This window comes from Centroberyx gerrardi, chromosome 11 (assembly GCF_048128805.1).
Source record: "Centroberyx gerrardi isolate f3 chromosome 11, fCenGer3.hap1.cur.20231027, whole genome shotgun sequence".
In the NCBI taxonomy this organism is placed as follows: Eukaryota; Metazoa; Chordata; class Actinopteri; order Beryciformes; family Berycidae; genus Centroberyx; species Centroberyx gerrardi.
The window spans coordinates 28,902,757-28,919,302 of record NC_136007.1 but is presented as its reverse complement, the minus strand read 5'-3'; the positions used below and the strand labels follow the sequence as shown (position 1 = coordinate 28,919,302).

The 16,546-nt window shown below is 41.3% G+C and overlaps 1 protein-coding gene across 1 annotated transcript; it reads right to left on the bottom strand.

Moving 5' to 3' along the window:
• Window positions 1-3,930: 3,930 nt before the first annotated feature.
• gdpd4b (glycerophosphodiester phosphodiesterase domain containing 4b) lies at window positions 3,931-15,904 on the bottom strand. Its single transcript, XM_071905217.2, has 15 exons — window positions 15,719-15,904; window positions 14,529-14,632; window positions 13,416-13,509; window positions 12,386-12,445; window positions 11,705-11,803; window positions 11,519-11,612; window positions 10,875-11,020; window positions 9,814-9,896; window positions 8,978-9,128; window positions 8,254-8,478; window positions 6,742-6,899; window positions 5,386-5,533; window positions 5,062-5,144; window positions 4,668-4,747; window positions 3,931-4,078 (listed from the first exon to the last, which is right to left on the bottom strand). Exons 1-15 carry the CDS (start codon window positions 15,902-15,904, stop codon window positions 3,978-3,980), a joined length of 1,812 nt encoding a protein of 603 aa, XP_071761318.1. The 3' UTR covers window positions 3,931-3,977.
• Window positions 15,905-16,546: the final 642 nt, after the last annotated feature.

Sequence of the window (16,546 nt, the reverse complement as noted above, 5' to 3'; positions counted from 1 at the left end):
TCAATAATTAAAAATGGCGGACAATGCAATATGGTGGACATTGAAAGTGATATATGGGTTGGACTCGGCACATTCCAAAGAATCTAGGAACACAAGAATTTTCAGTCTACGACACACGGTTCAGAAGTTATTGGCCAAAACGTAAAGTTGCTTGTTATAGCGCCACCATCTGGCCAATGTGCATGGGCTGCCTTGCCTGAGTAGCGGTGGGCCGTAGGAGCCCACCTGCCAAATATGGCTGCTGTAGGACTTACGGTTTCTGAGCTGCACATACTTTTGGCGGAGAAAAAGAAAGAAAGAAAGAAGGAAGAATAATTCCAGCAAATACAATAGGGTTCCAGCACTACATGCTTGGACCCCTAATGATTGTTTATTGCCATTTTATGCAAAAGTCTTCATGTATGCCAGAGGAAACAGACCACATTTGTGCCACAACAGTTAAAACATCACCTCTGCATCGGTTCATCCAGCTAGTCAGACCGCTTTTAGAGTGTCCTCATACGTACACAGGAGTGATGATTTCATGCACACACATTTGAGTGTTTTTAAAGTATTAGCATTGATTTTTTTATCATGTTTATGGAGACATAGGAGAAATAGTTTCATCCATGATAAGATGTAGCAATGGATAAATTACATTTTCCGTTGCAAATCAAGGTTTCAGTTGGCGTACATGTAAATAATGACAAAATAGCTTTGAATAGAAACAATTGCAATTGAAACACCACATGTATTCACTTTGATCCCTCTAAATGTGATGGTGAAACTTAAGACTCTTGCCGGCATTTGAGCAATACTTCACTTTAATATGATCTACGCTCTGGGAACCAGGGATCAGGACTGAACCAGTCGCTCCACACTGTGAGCTGGACTGGAGACGGCCAATCACTACTCTGGGTGCTGGTTCTCCAGGTTTTGCTTAAACTACTGTGTCTGAAGGGATTTTAATCTTAGTTGTAATTTCTAAAAACAGCTTCAGACACAACAGATGATCTGTGGTGAACCGGTCCCGCCAAGCTTCAGCTTCTGTCTGTATTTAACATCTGTTTAGTAGATTTTAACACGTGGATCCGGAGGGGTTTTCACAAAGAGCCATGCTGAAGATTCAAAGAAATGTCACATTTGTCTGAAAATATTCTTTTATTCTGATATGCCATATTATACAGTTACAATCTGAGAGGAATCGTTGAAATGGCTTTTACAGTTCTACAGAACAATCTTGTAAATGTCATTCATAGAAAAATCAGTCATTGGTTTGTACATGGTGATTCTTTGGCAAAACATGAAATAAATTGACATTTCTTACCCATTCAAACCATGTCGTTCTTATTTGGTACTCTATGTCTTAAATAGCGAAATGTAAAGCTTTGAGTTGAGCTAGTCAACATGACATCCATAACCTCAGCTTATTAAATGCAGTGAGCCGTAAAAGATTCAAACAGCTTCCAGAGCTGTTCTTGACATTCATACTCTGCTTTGACTCCAATTAACACTAATTGAGCTAAAAAGACCGGCGATATACAGTACAGTCATTTACTCTTGCCATTGGGCTTTCCATTTAAATTCACTCGTCAACTAAATGAAATATCTCACATGGACCATATGGTATAAATAATACACTTGTTTTTCTATTACATATATTGCACATACACAATAAATTAGTTTTGAGTACTGTAATTGTGATCTCAATTTCCCAACACAGAAAGTGAAATATCATTCATAGATGTCATATCCTCATCCATCTCAACTAACAATAAGAAAGGAAATGTCCCAGTGTTTGATTCCTACTGTACTAACACTGAACACTGCAAAGGGAATGATGGGAAATGGAGAAGGACCACATGTACCACAGAAGCTAATGCATCTAATTATATACAGCCAAGCCCGGTTTCTCAGTAATGGGGGAAGTGTCACTAAATGTGACTGTGGATCCTGTTTCATGGACGACGCGGTCCGTGAGCTAAGTGGAGCTTCACCGTGAAAAGTTACAGAATCTGTCCAAGGCACTGAAATGATGCGGCCCATATTCCTCAAACAATATACACCATATTCAATAGTCTGAGATTCTTCGCATTAAAACTGGAAATAGGGTGAGAAGAATATAAGGCGTGAACTGAAATTCTTGTGTAATATCATTGGCTCTGATGCAGCGTGCTGAAACGCCCCACTGGACTGTAGTTGTTATAATTAGGAGGTGGTGGGATAGGAAAAGTGATCGCATGATTGAATGCTGTTGGGAAAGTAGACTGGTAAGAAAACGAGAATCTCTCCTCTCCAAACTTTTGTCATGAACTCCAAGAACCTAAACTATTGATGTACATATGACAGAAAGCATCAGAGCATCTCTCATGTGTGACGCAAAGAAGGTGTGGAGAAATTTAAACACTATAGTATTAAGCTTTCCAACGAGGAGTGACCAACTGTATTTAGTTGCAGTATATGGGCTTGGAGACATGGCTTCCTCGTCCCTTATTAGGGAATATCTAGAACTGGCAGTAAGTTCCCACACAAGTAGTTCATAATTCAATAAGCACAGCAGTAATAATATGGTTCACATTGGAATTGATAGCTGTAAACTTGTATTCTATACTAGGTATGAAATTAACACTGTTCAGCAAGGTACCCTTTCTTCTTTTTACAATCTCTTATTTACACAGTAAATGATGTTTCATAATATGTGACTTAAAGGGACCTTGCACCAAAATAAAACAACAAAGCCATAGTAAGGGAAACGGTCAATGAACAATGTAAAACAGAGGTAGGATGAAGTAGATGAAGTAGAAAGCAAATAACGGGGTATTTTCTGATAAAAATTCTGAGAATAATGCCTGGGCCCATTATAGGAAGCCTACTGAATATATAAGCTATGCCAAGGATAAATAAAGTTTTGTTTAGCTGTTCTGTTTTCGCTTTTGTTTTCCCTTTAGGATTTGAAGCAAACAACCACAGCTCTTCCAACTTTAGGGGAAAAAATCTGTCACAGCCTCACAGCTCATCCAAGGTGCGTGACTCAAACGGAATGAAAAATTCTGCTACTCTTGGAGAACAACGGACAAAACTTTAAAGGACAATTCCAGCGTGATTTGAGTTTTTGCTCCTTTCTTACAGTTTCCATCCCCATAATGTTAATTGTGACCATTTTTACATGCATGCTTAAAGTTGGCGCTTTACTGTACCTCATCATATTTCAGTCAGGACGAGTCACGTATTGATATTAATACATATATAAATGGTTATGACATATATATATATATACACATATGTATATATATATATATATATATATATATATATATATACATATATGTGAGTGAGAGTATGTGTTATTTAAAAAGGTCTGACATATGCTGATTGGTTCACTTGTAAAGGCGAGCTGCTGAGTTCGTCCAATCAGCTGAAGACAGCCAGCTACAGTTTCCTACCTGAACTTGCGTTGCTCATTTAGACAGTGTTTATTTCAAAATATTTACTTTGAAAAACAACTAAGAAAAAGGAAAAACAGCTCATAACGTGATAAAAGCACTGGAAAAATCGACAGTAAAGTAAAACGGTAAGGGAATGCCAGGAAATTAGCAAAAACTCCAGGCACGCTGGAATCGTCCTTTCCTTTCTCCAAGAGCAGTTGAACTTTGTCATTCCTTAGGTAACAACACTAACATTCCTCTAAAAATAAAAATGCTTCAGACGTGATCTGGGCCTTTCAGGCCTTTCAGGCCCAGATCACTTTTCGTCTTAGCCTGACAGGGATATTTGATGACAGTGTAGAATGTTGTTAATACCAACAGGTACTGCTAAGGTGAAGGAATGTTTCACATACTTCATTTCATCATCTGTGGGTGTATTTTAGAGAGATCTTCCGGAAGTATTATTCTCTATCTCTATCTAGGGCTTATTTGGTCATTCAGACGGAGGTTGGCAGTGTGGGCTCCGGCCTGTCAGGTCGACTCCTCTCGGAGGTGGCGGTCAGTGGTCAGTGGTCAGTGCTCGGTGACGGTTGCCAGGCTGGGCGTGGCGGTCAGCGGGCTGCGTGACTCTCCCTGGGAGTTAACACTGGAGACTGACCATACATCACTCATCTCTGTTATTAGTGCAGAGTCAGAAAGGTACGGATTAACAATCAAACTAAAGAAAAAAAGACAAAAAGACATGCCCTGCCTAAGGAACATTTCAGCAATCAGACAGCGATTTGTTGACATCACTTAAAAGCTCCCTCTGCCACATCATGCACCTTCCAATTTACACTTGGCCCATGCATCGATATCTGGACAAGGTTTTTAGTCCAACTTCATCGGGCTGGCTGTGTATTTTTGTCCCAAAAATAACGGAGCCCAAATTCGAACCTCTCCACAATGCCATAGGCGAAAATGGAAATCTGACTGCTTCAGCTGTAATGCTAATGATTAAGGCTCTCATCAAAAAGCATGACAAAGCCAGCTTGTCTTCACACTTCTCTCACTGGAAGTGATTTTAAATAAGGTGCAATACCCAAAAGTGGTAAGACATGCAGTTTTGGTGTTCCCTAGGGTGGGGCGATTCCACAAATAAAGTAAAAGACGTCACAGTACTGGACACACTGTTTGATTGACAGGTGATCTCTGGGAAGTGCAGTGCAGAAACACCACAGCGATGAGCATTCTGCACCAAAGATGCCTACTTGTGTAGCTCACCTGTCCTGAACTTGCTGTAAGTGCCGTTGTCTAGCGTGGTTTTGCTGCCCGAGCAGAAAGCCAGTCCTCGCTCTCGCCACCTGCCGACAAGCGCAACAAAACCCCATCAGGACAGCACAGACAAGAGAACATGAAGCTTTCTCATCCCATCTGGACTCCCTGTATCCCTGCCTCAGCCAAAAGTCACTGTCATGTCTCCAGCTTGATCAGAATGCAGCATAAGACATCAGAAAACTCACATGATTGAAGGGTCTTCTGACTGTCCCTCAGTCTAGACCCGACACTAAAAGGTGATTTTACCATCAGGGCCTCTAGACTGTGGAGCGCCCTGCCTGAGGGAATTGGCTTGCTCCATTCGCTATCATCTATTTTCAACTGAGCGTACGCCATTCACCAGTGGAAGATGAAGATGACGAGGATCAGCATGAGGGACAGCACATCAGTGAGGATCCACATCAGATTATACTCATCTGGAGTCTGAGAGAGAGAGAGAGAGAGAGAGAGAGGCAGAGTTTCAAGTAAACACACTGTTAAAACACTATCTAATTTACTAGCAGTGTAGTGGCAAATAAAACGACTTCCGGTTGGTGATCATCATAAGGCAAAAATCAATTATACTTTCAAAAGAAGAGCTCTAACTAAAGATTAGAGATATCAGTGGTGAAAATGGAGCAGAATGTGGCTTCTAGTGGAGCTTGGGACCAACTCTTTCTCTTACCATGAGGAAGAGCGGCGTGTTCATAGTGCTGAGGAGCTGCGGAGCGTTGGTGGTGACTGAATGGACTCCGGTGCACCAGGCCAGGGAGTAGAGCCACGGCTGACTGATCACATACAGGTTGGTGGTGATGTTCACCGCTGCATACTCACTGCACACAAGTCAAATACCACACATGGACATGCGCTTACTGCACACAAGTGATGAGAATCTAAGAAATGACATTCAGAACGGTCTTTTCTCTTTTGCACTGACTGAAGTAGGAGAAGTAGGAGAAATGGAGTCAGACCAAACTGAAACTGAGGAGGCTCCGTCAGGTTTTCAGTCTGCTGTGTGGCAACATTTTGGCTTTTCAAGTAAGGAAAAAAACAGCAACAAGACAACTCACAAGTCAAAGACTGTTTACAAGTATTGTAAGACGGTCTGGCCATACAAGTAGTACCAGCAACACTCTGCACCATGTACGACCACATCACAATGAAAAACTCCACTTGCCAGTAGCCCTATATGGTTAAATGTTGCATATGAGTTTGTTTCTCTTCTTTGCACTACTTTTCTAGTGAGGAATTTCCCTGGTTGCACATAAGTCTATTTTACAAGGTCTGAAGGTTTATTTCAAGATGAAATTGGACTTACATTTTGCATGAACTGGCATTTAAAGGGTCTTAAAAGTTTTAAATTTAAAGGCTTTTGCCGCTTGTAGCTTATAAACACAACTTTGAAATTTGACCCCTCCTCCCTAGCTCAAGAAGACACGAAGCGCACGCCCCCTGAACGCAGTCGCCTGAACGGTACAAACTCCAGTTACTCTGTATTAGAGTTTAGGACCGCTACCATAGCCAGCGTGTCTTTTAGGTATAAAAAGATTCTGCAGTGGTTTTGGTTGCAGGTATACACACCCACTGCCAAAAGGTTGACACCCAGAAACGTCCCGAACATTCAGAAATAAGAAAACACAGGCAGAAGGCAGAGTCTCTGCAGACACACACTGTCACACACTACCGATCGGCCATAGGTCATGATTGAGTAGGATCATTTTTGGATTTATGCTATTTCAAGGGGGAAAATCCTGCTCAGTATGCCTTTAACGTACAAAAACATGTATTCACCTGGTTTATGGTTTGCAAAATTCCTGTCTGGAACACACATGTCAAAATCAAGCACACCTCGACAGTGGTTGTTGAGGGAGGGGAGAGCATTACTGGTCCAGAGATGCAAACCTTCTATCAATCATTTTGTAAGAGCAGGTGTCAAGATGGGTTTCTCATTTTGGAAAGAAACTCTTCATATGCAACTAGGGAAATGTTTGATGCACTGTCTCTGCAGACAACACACACACACACACACACACACACTGACCTGACGAGCTCAGGGGACATAGCGCTGTAGTGCAGGTTGAGTTTAACGATGTGGTTGCTCTGGAGCTCCTCTAGGGGGAGCCGGCTGCCTGACGTTTGCTGGAGCTCAGGGTCCATTTCTTGGACCAGGGAGCGCAGGTCTGACGGTAGCCACAGAACCTAGTGGGCAAGCACACACACACAGGTTACGGTTATACACATGCATATAAAAGTGCATGTAAACACAAATAATCAGTCATCTTTGTCTTTTTTAAGTCTTAATTATTAACAAGCATTTCATTTACAAGTCCAGGCACTCTTACTGTACTGTAGGTTAGTACATCTATGCAGTAAAAACTAGCCTGAATAATGCTCTATTCTCTCTTGTATGGATAGGTCACACCAAACTCCATTAAAAAATCTGACAATTTAATGTTGCTTTGCTTATCGGCAAACATTCATACCTGGTAGAAGATAACTGAAGACGTTTTACAAATCATCAGTCACAGACTGAACAGCACTTATTTGAATAAAATCTCAACTTTTAGAACTGCTTTGCCTGTTATTCCCACAATCCTCTTCCACCAAAATACAGCATGGAGGGAAGTAACAAGCAGCTTGAAGCAATTCTATAAATTCAGATTTTTTTTAAATAAAGCGCTGCTTGGTGTATTATATATATGCCGAATTTACGAATAGATCCCACTGACTCATAAAAGTTCTTAAGTCATGTTCTACAGCATATGTACATTTGCCGATGAGCAAAGCAACAATTAAATTGCCAGATTTTTTAACAGAGTTTGGTGTGATGTTCTCTTTATACAAGAGAACAGAACATATCAGAGCCAAGTAAAACCTGAAGCCATTATAAAGTGAATATCACTCTGGGCAGATAAACCTGATGAGACATGTACATTGTAGAAGTACGGGAGGTTTTCAATCCCACTGTTTGCTTGAAATGTCCTCAATATAGTTCACTGAGTATTGGATGGGCAGGTAAATGAGGATATGTCAAGAAGTAAGTTCCACCTGTAGGGCTGCAGTACAGAAGAGCGTACCGTCCCCCCTAACCAAGATGCTGTAGATTCACCAAATTAAATTCTGGTGTTGGTTATGGGCTCTGGCAGGAAATCCTCTCTGCCCACAGGAGGTGACGAACCAATACTAAAAGCTGGACTCATCAACATTAGATCTTTTTCCTCTCTTGTCCCATTGGTATCCTTTGGTATAAACTGATCTCACACCGGCTGGGTTGGTAAACATGAGCGTGTTGAGTTCAGTTTACTGACGTCACATTACAGGACTGCTGGGTATTTAAGGTCAAATTTCTCAAACAGATACTTTTCTCTGCCATTTGGAGCCGCCAAAGTACAAAGTTGCCTTGTGCAGCTTTAATAAGTTTTAGACTAGATAAGTCTAGACCATAATTTGCTTTCCTTTATGTCCATTTAGTCTGTTTGAAAGTATGAGAACTTGTTATAAATTAGGTTTTACTGCACCCAAACCCCACCCAGACTCATGGAGTGTGTCCCACCTGAGAGGAGTGAATGGAGGATTCGTTGCGGATGACCTCCAGCGTGCGCTGGATCCAGGTGTCCCGGTAGGGGTGACCTCTGGGCGGACGGTACAGGTCAAAGATCACCAGCTTATCCGTCTGGGCTGCCAGCTGGAGGAAGGCCTGCAGGCTGCAGACGGACTGGTTTCCTGCCCGCGACCGCTCCTCTGCTCCCAGTGGCCCGACCGTCCCAAACGGATTGTGCTGGGGAGGAAACCATCAATAGGTAATTAATACCATGATGTAACATGCCCATCAATATGTTCTTTATCTGCCAGCTGATTGTGTTGTAGTACTATTGTTGAAATGAGGCATTAGCTAGTCTCCAATTAAATAACTGCCACGTGTCTCCATCGTGTTGCCTCTGTAGTACAGTAGGTACACATGGCTGCTGATGTGCTGCTCCATGTGGCAGATGAAAGCAACCAATAGATAACAAGATGCTTGGTAATACAGTTTGTTTCTGGAAAGATACCGCTCTACATCTGCCTCCCCTTGCTCTCTCTCTCTTAGTGTATTTCTAGTTCATGCAGCATTTGAAAAACCATTAAAGTAGGTAACCAGTGACATTTTCATATAAATAAATGCCTGCTGAGCGCCACCTACAGAAACTCAAACTGCATCAACAGAAAATCCAAGGAAAGAGAGACGTCACAGTACTGGACACACTGTTTAAGAAAGTTGATGATCCCCAGTTACTGACAGAGAGGAACCAGGCCCCGGCGTTGAGGCTGTCCAGTTCGGCCCAGGTGAACATGGCTGCCGGGGCGTCTGTTCGGTTGGGGAAAACCTCCCGGATGTTGGTGGTGCGCCGCAGGGTGCGGTCATGCATCAGGAAGGGAACCCCGTCGAAGCTGCAACAACGACAGGACAGTGATGTTTACCAGCGTGGACAACAAGGAGATCAGAGAAAATGTAACAGTTCACTTAGGGCCGACATTAATTAAGCCTAGTCACAGACAACTGAAAAATGTAAGTCCTCTAAAACAACATTTAGACCATGGGACACTAAAACTCTCCATTGAAACCCTGGAGGAGGAGGAGGAGGAGGAGGACGATGATGATGATGATATCAAGACAACAAATATGTCAACTTTTTTTAATCTGTAATTCTGTAATTCTAGCACCATTCTCTGTAATTCTAGCACCATTCTTGAAAATGCCAAAATGAAACAGTGAGGTGCTTCATTTGCCCAAGTTTCATCAAAATATGACCAGTGTTGTCTAAATGGTTGCACATGGCAAACATCTTGATGCATGCTTGTGTAAAGTGCAGTTAAATTGTCTCATTAGAATCAATTCAGGCTATGGTCTTCCCATAATTCTACAATAAATATGTAATCAATCAAACTGCATCATATCCATCATATCAGAGGTGGACGACACTGACTGGACCAGATCTGATTTTTAATGAAAGGCCAATATCAGTCTCATATATCAGTCTAAAGCAGCTTGGGGCCACATGAGCTGCAGTCAGAAGCGTCCCCACTGAGCTACACGGTGGTTTGCTAAACGCTGGCTGAAGCCCTGCTGACTGACCTGATGGTGACGTCCGTCTCCAGACCTTCACTTCCAGCTTCCACAGCCTTCTCAAATGACATCAGTGTGTTTTCTGGAGCCAGCTGCGAGTGGGATCACACACAACGATGAGGAAAAGGCCAGCAGTGCATTCACATAGGTACAGGAGACACATGGCACCCAAAGGGGTCAACAGAGGGTCACTCAAAATGGCAAAAATAAATATGAAGCAAAACACAATATGAGGGTCGTATCAAGATGAATCTTAATATTAAGGATACTAATAACTTTACCGGAAATCCCACATAATTGATCTATCTGGCAAGCAAAGTTGCTGAAGTGGTTTGAGCTTTTCTATATTGTGGAGAGATGAAACCTCAGCTATGTTGTTAAAGTTTTTCCAAGAGCATATTTTCTTCGTCTTCTGTGTACAGTACCAACTCATTAAACTAGAAGTGTTCTCCCCAGGCTCTAAACAACGGGGTCAGGAAGGATGTGACCCTGCACAAAACAGGTTCCTGTTACACGGCCGCAAGCAGGGGGCCAGCCAGACAGTATCCGAGGATGCATCAGGATTATACTGTACAAAATGACAAGCTTGGCAAGGGATTTTACCTTGTTTTCAGACTTATAGAGTTTATTATTCCAACATATTTTGAGTTAATTTGCTGGTTTGAAGAGACGTAACTTTTTTTTCAGGAGATTGTAACTTGTTTCAAGACTTTCGCTTGAAACAAGGGAAACTGTCTAAAATCGCGTTCCTTGATTCAACGTTAAATTCTATCTCTCATTTCTCAAGAAGCCAGATTGACACGAATCAAGAAATGTGTAGTAAGATATTCATTCATTCGATCCATTTTCCATCCCAGCATGCACTGGGTGGAAGGCAGGGAGGCACCCTGGACCAGTCCATTGCAGGGCTTGCAATAAGATAATTTGACTAAAAATATCCTTGAATAAGCGTGACAAGTAAGGATAAAGGGTACAAAAATACTTGCCAAGCTTGTGATTTTGTGCAGTGTAGTAACTGTCTCATTTAATTTCATTTAATTTAATGTAAATAATGATTGCGTCCCACTCACCATGGGTGCTCCTCTGTGCCCGATGAGGGCCGGTGCGGGGCCCAGGGTGCCTTCCTCTTTGATACAAGGGGAATACAAACCCAGGGGCACCAAGTACAGGGCAAACAGGACGGCCAGGTACGTCCCTATGATTAGGCCCCGCCTTACTGAAACACAAACACACATACCAACACACACATAGACAAAGTGTGAGGGGTTTGACAGACTGAAAGAGGATAGACAGATGTATCCAAATCAAAGCAAATTCAGTTGTAAAGGCTGTGTTGTGTAGCTGTACACTGCCAAAAAATGTCAACCGTAACAAATGATTTAAGTCTTAAAATCTTCCACTTTCTGGGAGATCATTTCAGTTTCAAGTAGTTTCCAATGCAAATCCACTTGTTTCACAAATTTCTTTGAACCAGGTGACATCATCTTGATGCTTGGGGAAAGAATGGAATGATCTGTCCTTTTTCAAGATATTGTCACTTGCTTCTAGAAAACTCTCAAAACAAGTTAAATTATCTCACCCCATTTGCAGAATTTTTCACTTGTTTTAAAGACAAGAAGATTGGAAGACTTACTGCTAGGCTACTTAAAGCAGTACTTAAACAACGCCATTACACCTTATGCAAATCAAACACATGACACAAACTGCACCTCACCTCTGCTGTTCATGCGAAAGAAATGCAAAGCTATTGGCCAAGCCAGGGCTGTTATCAATAAGACTCCACCCAAATGTAAATACGGTGCTGTTACCTGGTCAGGACACAGAGATAAAATCTGGGGTTAGGAGCGGCACACGCACAGAGAACAGGTGAAGGCTGATGGGAGAAGAGGAAGGGAGTCACCTGGAAGGAAAGTAGTAACGTCGTCCATTCTTTACTCCACAGGTCAGACAAGACGGCGGTGGCTACGATGGAGAAAGTCAGACTCACCAGGATCCCGATCTGAAAACAAGGCAACAGTAAACATGTGGTCCCCCACAAATGATGCAGTCACCCTTTGGGCCAATCAGTAACAAGTCTGACAAATGTAAAAAAGGTCAAAGTTCCAAGTCTGTTGTGGAACAATGCAAAAAACATTTGCATTGCCTGCTAGTGTTTTCTTCTTGCCATGTGTGTCGCCCCATATTGATTGATGATACAAATGATATGGTAACACTTGAGCTTATCTGTGTACATAAATGAACAAGACTAAGAGTCTAACAGCCCTGCAACACTGAATTTTGTGGAAACGTCCCTGCCAGCAATTGAACTCGGGTCTCCCGATCGAGAGTCTGCGATCTAACTCCGTGGCACACTTTCACCCACGTGACCAAAAGTGGTGAACAGAGCGACCGACTGACATTGTGATCCATAGAGCCCCTGCTGTCGCGAGGCTAAAAGTCTTAGGAGGAAACTGTTTTTCAAGAATGGTGGAAAATAATAATAGCATGGAGACTACTGTCACTCAACATAGTGTATGCTAAAGTGTAAGCATGGAGCCTACTATCACTCCACATAGTGTAAACACACAGCAGAAAAGATTACCTTGTGACTCCAGTGTAAATAGAGCTTCTGGCCCTCTGAAAGCAAACACACAGCCAGCAGCTGCATAGAGAAAAAACACATGTAAACACACACACTCAATTCAGATCAATCAAATCAGTCAAATCAGATGTTTTTCACATTTGGCATGCATCTGACCTTTTCAGTGCATTGCAAAGAGAGCCAATACTGAAAAATATGCCTTTTTTCCTCCACTGGTGAAAAATGATTTAAGCCTGCAGTAGAAATCCAGCATTTGTTACTCTGGATGTTGTTCCTTCTGCTCCCTCCACCCTTTAAACATCCATTAATAAGCTACTGACAGATAAAGAGTTTTGATCCAAAACAAGATAGCCACCATATGGAGAAAAAGTGTAACCCACCCTGACAAAATGATTGACAGCAAAAAACTAAAGCACATGAGACTTTGTAAAGGATGGGAGATAACTGCCCTACCAATTGCCCTCCGGGGACAAATAAAGTTGAAAGTTGAGTTGATAACTTTAGTCCTGGGTTGGCAAAAATAGAGCTCTTTTTTAATTTTAAAGAAATTTAATGATAAACAAAAAAAAAAGTCTTGCAAAATGTATCCCTTTGTAATAGGACTCGTCATATGAGAGGTGTTATTAGGGTTTGACCGAAATGGGTTTTTGAAGGCTGATACCAATATTTTGTGCCGATATATTATATGTCTTTTGACCATTTTCATGCCAAAGTATTCAGTGTTTTCCCCATAATTATATTTGTGGCAGGGTGGAAAAACCTCTGAAACCACATTTATACCATGGGACACTAAAACTCTCCACTAAAACTCAGGAGGATAAAACATATTTATGTATACTTGTGTGGAATCTGATCAAAATTTCATTACAATCAGTTTAGGTTAAGGGTTAGACAACCAGTGTAGTATTGATCAATTCTACAATATGTAATCAATCAATGTTTTTTAATAAAAGGCTCTTTTATCAGCAAACCCATATGCCAGTTTAACCCTAGATGTTATAATAGCACTGATCATACTATGTGGCCTCACCATTAGCACAGTGATGTAGGTGAAGAAGGCTGCAGCGATGACCAGCAGCACCACAGACCAGGGAAACCAGAAGCCCAGGTTCCCAAAGTTAAACCTGGTGTGAGGCAGAGGGGTAGAGACAGAAACCGTGTGAGTGTACATACAGTATATACTGTATTGCCTACAGTAGAAATACTAAGATGAAATGATGATCTACACAAAAGAAACACCAAAATAGAATGTCTGAGAGATGTACAGAGGGAGAGACACACACTGCAGATTTCAACTGAGGAGATCCACTTGAAAACATTGAATTTAAAAGAGATTCTACCTCCTTCCTGTTAAAGCACACCAAGTTTTTGGTAGATTGTCCCTTTGGTCAATTTAATACACTATGTTGAGTGATAGTAGTCTCCATGCTAACACTTTAGCTTACACTATGTTGAGTGATAGCATTCTCCATGCTAACACTTTAACTTACACTATGTTGAGTGATAGCATTCTCCATGCTAACACTTTAACTTACACTATGTTGAGTGATAGCATTCTCCATGCTAACACTTTAACTTACACTATGTTGAGTGATAGCATTCTCCATGCTAACACTTTAACTTACACTATGTTGAGTGATAGTAGGCTCCATGCTAACACTTTAGCATACACTATGTTGAGTGATAGTAGACTCCATGCTAACACTTTAGCATACACTATGTTGAGTGATAGTAGTCTCCATGCTAACACTTTAACATACACTATGTTGAGTGATAGTAGACTCCATGCTAACACTTTAGCATACACTATGTTGAGTGATAGTAGACTCCATGCTAACACTTTAGCATACACTATGTTGAGTGATAGTAGACTCCATGCTAACATTTAAGCATACAACTAGCTCCATGCTTAGTAAGCTCCATGTTAACACTTTAGCATCACTACCACTATCACTCAATATAGTGTATGCTAAAGTGTTAGCATGGAGCACTGGTGCTAATGATTTACTGGAGACACGTGGATGATTTTGGTGTCCATGTTCTCATCACTTAAGTTGACCAACGGGACAATCTGCTTGGTGTATTCCTTTAAAGCTGCAGGGTGTGTATGTGTGCAATTACTCATGCGTATTACTCAACCCACCAGTCAAAATCATTATAGTCGTTCTGTGCTTCGCCCCAGAAGTAGAGAAATACCAGCGTTAAGCAGAAAGCCGCCACAAGCAGAGCAAAACTGGCTCCTTCCAACTGTAGGAGAAGTAGAAACACCACATGAAAGGACAGAAATTGCTGGGGGTTTTTCTTGAAATACCTAACATGTGATTTTATTTTATTGCTTTGTAAAATGACATGGAGATAGAAGAATGACCGTTGGCCCCTAAGGAGAGAGAGGAATTCAAACAGATAAGCTCCTCACTGGTTTAACTGTGATTGTAAATAGTGTGATGCAAGTTAGGCTTTAAAAACTGCAAACATTGGCCTTGCTTTCTGCTCTTCACCACAGCATCATTTCAGTAACGAAGTGAAAGGATATGAGTTGTATTTAATTGTCGTACAGTCTTGTTGTAACATCGTTTCTACAGTTGGGCGGCATTATAAATTGACAGTCAAGCCCATGCAAAAATGTTGGATTTGAATAGACTGGGATAAAGGAGAAATTTTATCGGTTACATTGAATTTGTTCTTTCTACATCTAGTCTGCACTAATGATTTCTATTTGCTTACATGGATTCATTGTTTGAATGTTTCCGCTTGGCTTTTTGTGTTTTTTCCTTGTATTTATGCTTTGGCATCCTGCTTGTCTAACATTCATGCCAATAAAGCAGATGTTTTGAATTGAACTGAACTGAACTGAACTGCAAACTGAACTGAATTGGGTAGAAAGTTAATGTTTGTTTAATAGTGTTTTGGATTCGACAGATTTGGACCGCTACATTTTGGATTTAAACTATAGACAATATTTTATACCAATATTGAATATCTTTAATATCAATCTTCCAAGTATTTCCCCTTAGTTTCTCTCAGAATTGTACTCTTGACAGTCTGAAACAGCAGTTGATGGGACACTAAAACTCTCCATTGAAACCCAGAGTAAGAATAAAACATTCATGCATACTTGTGTGGAATGAATCAAAATGTCTCATTAGATTCAATTCAGGTTATGGTCTTCCCATAGACGACCAGTGAAGTATTGATCAATCCTACAATAAAGGTGTAACCAAACAAACTTTATCATATCCATCATATCAGAGGTGGACCACACTGACTGGCTGATACCTGAGGTCCGGCCCTAGCTGTGTGTGTGTGTGTGTGTGTGTGTGTGTGTGGTGTGACCTTGTTGCAGCAGCAGTCTCCAGGCTGAGCGCGGCTCCTCTGGTAGCGTCTCCACTGGCAGCCGTACAGCCCGGCCAGGCAGGAGACCAAAGGCCGGTGTTCGTAGCGCCGGAGCAGTTTGTCACGGACGCTGTGCAGCCGGCCGAACTTCAGCCGGGACACCGTGGTCGAGGCGGGGGGGGCCATGGCTCACACACACTCTGACGCGCCTGTCATCCTCCTCATACACACCTGAAACACAACACAGCAAACAGGGAGGATCCCTAATGAAATATCACTGTAATATCCCTACAGGGACAGAGTGTTTCACAGGTGGTAGTCAATAGTGAGTTTATATGTTTTATCCCATATATATATAGTTTAGAGATGTATTGTGGTATCTGCATCATTCTAAAATGTATTATAGGAGACTAAAGTTCTTAAAAGCAATAAGCCACTTGACCCCCTACTTTACAGTGATTTTAGAGCAGCTAAGAGGCATTGTTAGGCAAAAAAAACATTTTATTTAAATAGGACTGAAGATTTATTAATAATAATTATAATAATCAACAATTATTCTTTCCCCAAGCAATATAGCTCTTGAACAGCAGCTAAACAAAGAGCAGTCAAAGATGTGTCTATACACATTATAATATTATAGTATTAATATTTAAATTAACTGTTATGCTTATCAAAAGTATAGGTGGCCCTTTAAATTACAGGTTATTACAGAGTAATGACTGGAAATAACTAAGTAATATCCAAGTAAAATATATGTAAGAACTAAACTAAGGATAAACTAGTTGAATAAGGAAGAAAGATTCTGCACTCTATCTCTATTGACTCATC

Bases quoted from the DNA above. Each gene is read 5' to 3' on its own strand.
- gdpd4b (XM_071905217.2), bottom strand. From the start codon at position 15,904: ATGGCCCCCCCCGCCTCGACCACGGTGTCCCGGCTGAAGTTCGGCCGG. The intron at 12,446-13,415 runs GTGAGGCCACAT...TTCTCTATGCAG, and splicing joins CCTACATCACTGTGCTAATG to CTGCTGGCTGTGTGTTTGCT. The intron at 9,129-9,813 runs GTCAGTCAGCAG...TCGTTGTTGCAG, and splicing joins GAGACGGACGTCACCATCAG to CTTCGACGGGGTTCCCTTCC.